At 37.8% G+C, this 4,817-nt stretch overlaps 1 protein-coding gene across 1 annotated transcript; it reads left to right on the plus strand.

Annotated features, from left to right (window-relative positions):
- Positions 1–3,341: 3,341 nt before the first annotated feature.
- LOC131690363 (cilia- and flagella-associated protein 20-like) lies at positions 3,342–4,444 on the plus strand. Its single transcript, XM_058976075.1, has 2 exons — positions 3,342–3,676; positions 3,734–4,444. Exons 1-2 carry the CDS (start codon positions 3,401–3,403, stop codon positions 4,373–4,375), a joined length of 918 nt encoding a protein of 305 aa, XP_058832058.1. The 5' UTR covers positions 3,342–3,400; the 3' UTR covers positions 4,376–4,444.
- Positions 4,445–4,817: the final 373 nt, after the last annotated feature.

The raw sequence follows: 4,817 nt of genomic DNA on the forward strand, positions 1-4,817 counted from the left end.
AATGAAACGGGTCCAAATCCGGCCAGAAAAGCATAGGGGCATCGTAAGAAGTGGTAGTAGACGCTTTTTAAAGAATTCTTTCAAGCATACCTGTCAATTGACCGTACCCGCTGTCACGAACGGTTCAACTTCCCTTCTGGGCTGGTTCAATTATCCTCACACTGATAGAATATATTCGTAAATCGCCAGGCATTAGTTTCGTATAGAAATGTTTCATAAAACATATGAATTTTTCGTACATATGATGAATAGTTCGTAGGTCTATTGAAACACATTTATTTTTTATTACGAGTTTTTCGTGAAAACCACGAAACAACTTTCGTTGGCTTATTACGAAACAGCTTCGTTCGGCAAACGAATTGTTCGCTGCCTTATACGAATATCTTTATAATATTTACGAGCACCATTCGTCAAACCGTCAACGTCAACAGAGCTTCAATATGGAGTCATTGTTGCTATATGTCGAATAATTGTTGATCATCACGACGGTCTCGGTCTGATTATTTAGTATCCATGTCCGCCGGTTTTAGGTAGATTTCCTAAACTTATCCGCTTCCAGTTGATCCAGAATCCGGAGCAGTTCGGATTCAGTTGAGCCAGCATGAACTGATCGTTGGTTTTGTATGAATGTCAAAATAATATGCAATTTAATACGAAAACTTTTCTTAGATGAAAGAAATGAATACGTGCGACCAACGAGATTGTTCGTAATATACACAGACGTTTATTAAAATTAACAAAACATTTCGTTTCATTCACGAAAAATAGTGTCGTTTTCAACGACAACATTCGTGCAATGTACACTAAATAAGTAAAATTTACGAAAACTTTCGTTCATCAAAACATTTCTTCATACCACAATAAAATCGATTTTGCCAGATCTGTTTTGGTAATTAAAAAAAATCGGTGTTGTCAAACATCGATCCCTAAAGATCGAATGAAAAAATAAGAGGATAATAAATACGAAAACTTTTCTAAGATGAACGAAATGAATTCGTGCGACCAACGAAGTTGTTCTTAATATACACAAACATTTATTGAAATAAACGAATCATTTCGTTTCATTCGCGAAAAATAATGTCGTTATCAACGATAACATTCGTGCAGTGTACATTTAATGTGTAAAATTTACGAATGCTTTCGTTCACCAAGTGGCCATTCTTGTTCATGAAATGAACGAAACCTACTATTTAAAATGCTCGAAAATACTTCGTTCTGCAACGACGAATGAATTCGTGCATTGCATGATCGATTTCATTATATTTACGAATTTATATTATCAGTACACCCGTGGAGTTACATGAACCATTGGACATACATTTGTAAAATACTAATAATTATGACCACACCTTACTTTTCATTGTCAGTGGTATTATATATGGTAAAAAATTATTTGTTCTTTCAAATTCATGCATCGAGAATACTGCGTCTCAAAAGGCCTAAGAATTATTGCAATGACCAAAAAAGTGGTTCATGTATCCACACTCTCCCCTACGTCACGGCTTGATGCTAGCAGAAGAAGAAAGAATGATCGCATGGTCGTTATAGGAGGGGATTTGCGAAGAATTCTTTGCTGGTGTCGGCGGTAAAATATGATTATGAGTTGACTATGCGGTAGACTTGGGTGGAACGCACAACTCCCACCAGCAGAAGGTAAAGGATTCTCCATACTTCCATATGAGCCTGCCTTGTCCTTGTTTTCTGTTCTAAGTTTATGACTGATTCATTCTAGAATACCTATCCGTCTTTCAATATCATTGCTTTCGTTTACTCTCAAATTTGCCGAAATAGCAAATAAAATCGATACAAAAGATTCAATTAATCGTCGATCAACCATCATTAGAGTCGGATTGATAACTAGCAACTAATGGCTGTTGTCGACGAAGATACAATGACAAGCGAAATACTACACATTTCTAGACAATCCGACGCCGTAATATTTATTGAATAAGAATTGATGAAACATGAGTACGACGCAGAGAAGATTTGAATGTGTTGGTTTGGGAATTTTTTTTATTGGGACACTTTTTAGCATTATTATTATTATTATTAAGGCAGTGGCCACTATATTGCCACCTTTTCATTTCGTTCATAACGCAGAAATATGAAGTGAGAAGTGTTCCAGTCTTATGAAATCTACTTGTTAGGAGTCTGGCAACTCTTTTATTGAGATACAGTGTAAAGTGTCAGATTGGTGAAGAGTTTTTTGAAAAAATACGGCGGTTTCCTTTTGAATAATAAAATTAGCTCGATTTTGAAAAAAATACTCTAGGTCGTATAAGTTGGTGATGCAAATTTGTAAAAAACAACTATTTTTAATCCGAAAATTTAGTTTATGAGTGGTAAAAATTACAAAGAAAAAAATTAAATGAATAAATGAACGTCTGTAATCTGTGGTCTCATTTTTCAACTTATTTTCAGAATCCAGGGGTTAATCAGGTAATAACCAGTAACACACCTTAATTTCTTTCTGAATTTCCGATCCAGCTCGATTTGTCTTTATATTTCCACCAATCTCGTTGGAAATTCATCAAACATTACGTTTTCTAACGGCGGTACGGGCGGTACCAAAAATATTTTCAAAGCATTATTTTACTACGAAATAAATATATTCTAAACTAAGTGAAAACACCATGTTACTATTGATATAACATCTATTAATAGCGCCAAACTCTGGGCCTTATAAAGGGTTAAACGTAAATTGACCATACCCAACAAACAACGAAAGCTGAACAAGCTTTTAATCCGAGAGAATAAGCTGAACAAGAACTGTTTAAGCTATTATCCAGCTAAGTTGTTTGTTGGGATATGTTTTCAAGATGAATGCGGGACGCGCTCAAGAGCCTTCCATTTCCCAAATATTTGCACAACTTATGTAAGATTGAGAAACTTTTCGTAAGGATTCATGACCTGGGTCATATTAGAAGTCGAAAAGGGCACTACTGTGACAATCAGGATAAATTGGCTCATTTTGCACATTCCCCACGTAATTGGGAGATTTGGCAGCACGACTCGAAAGTTTTATGAGTTATTTAAACAATATGAATATACAATATGGGTATTTTGGAACAAAAATAATCATTTTGATAAATTCGGGACACTTTCCGGGACGTTTTACTATGCGGGACCTTGAAATCCGGGACTGTCCCGCTTAATCCGGGACGTCTGGTCACTTTAGTTAAACGTCTTGCAGTATTTTTTCTTTTTACCGTAGAAGTATTACGGCCGAGTTTTGGTTGAAGGCTCTTCTCTGTAGTTTTATGAATAGTACTGTTCAGCACGAAAGAAACACATTTGGAATAGATGTTTAATTTCTATAATCATATCACATCCAAGGAACCTTGGATGCTGATTGACAGTCACTAGTTTTCTTCATCATCACCCTGCTCCGCATGATACTATGTTCCGTAACACATATCAGCGGGGAATTTTGACTGTGTTCTCGAGCAGTGGAAGCAAACCGTTGGCAATATGGGATATTAAGACCAAGAACGGCCATGCTAAACGCGTAACGGATGAAGAACTCAAGCTGATGTCGTTCGAGCTAATGGGCTCTAACGTGGCTACCACCTACATGGTAGCTCCAAAATGCCCGTGTCCTTCGTTAGGCATAAAACTGCCATTTTTAGTATTGTTAGTGAAAAACTTGAAGAAATTCTTTTCTTTTGAAATACAGGTAACTTTACAGTGGTGATTTCAAATTATTCAACATTAATTCATGTTACGTTCGTAGATTTTGGACGATCGCAAGTTGTTGCGTCGCTTTCGTGCCTCTAACTACCAAAGCGCAACTCGGGTGGACAATTTTTGCACTGTAATGCCGCTTGCTCTGACCCCCGGTTGGAATCAAATACAGTTCAATTTGGCCGATTTCACCCGACGAGCCTACGGTACGAACTACATCGAAACGGTTCGGATTCAGATTCATGCTAATGTTCGCGTCAAGCGTGTCTACTTCAGTGATAAACTCTATCCGGATGATGCGCTTCCGCCTCAGTTAAGACTACATCCTCCTCTGCGGCCGTGTAAGATGAGTGATCAGATCGCACGTAGTGGTAAGAAGCTGCCCGAGCCTGTTGAGACTGTCAGACCACCGACGCCCGAGAAGGTAGCGAAGATGGGAAGTGGAGAGAAGGCTGAGACAGGTCAGAATGGCGGAAAAGCGATAATGCAAGACTTCGTGCCTCAGCAACGGATTCCATCAGTTACAATCCAAACTGAGCCAGAACATGAACTGGAGCCTCCAGTTGTCAACGACAATTTTGATACAACTGAGCCCAACATTGAAGATGTGCCACCTGTAGCTGTTGGGGATCCGGAAACTGCTATTGCTGATTTTCCAGCAACACCGTCTGCTACAGAAATCGCCGAGTAATATTTTTTTTTAAACTGGTATTGCCTTTGATGCATTTATGAAAGTAAATATTAAAAATTGTTCGTTTAACTTATCCGGAAAAGGCTTCCACGGTTCATTTCTTTGTCCATAACTTCTATATGGAATTCAATTAATCTACATCAGGTATAAGTTTACTTCCTTCCATGGTTCCTATGCTAACCCAAATCGGAAAAAATTGTATGAATATGTTGGCTCAAATGGTACGTTCCCCATTCATTCTAACGATAGCGCAGACTGCTTCCGATGAGAGCGACACAACTTGCATCACCATGAGTCTTAAGGGGGAAGGGTTGCACGTGGCAAAAAACACCCTTTTCTCGATTTTTTAGGAATTTGAGTGAAGTGAATTGATTAAAACTTTTGTAGATTACATTGTATCATTTCAATAACATTCTGTAATTTTTCTAGGCAAAAATATCGA

The sequence above is a fragment of the Topomyia yanbarensis genome, chromosome 3, assembly GCF_030247195.1.
Source record: "Topomyia yanbarensis strain Yona2022 chromosome 3, ASM3024719v1, whole genome shotgun sequence".
Lineage (NCBI taxonomy): Eukaryota > Metazoa > Arthropoda > Insecta > Diptera > Culicidae > Topomyia > Topomyia yanbarensis.

Bases quoted from the DNA above. Each gene is read 5' to 3' on its own strand.
- LOC131690363 (XM_058976075.1), top strand. From the start codon at position 3,401: ATGTTCCGTAACACATATCAGCGGGGAATTTTGACTGTGTTCTCGAGC. The intron at 3,677-3,733 runs GTAACTTTACAG...TTACGTTCGTAG, and splicing joins TCTTTTCTTTTGAAATACAG to ATTTTGGACGATCGCAAGTT.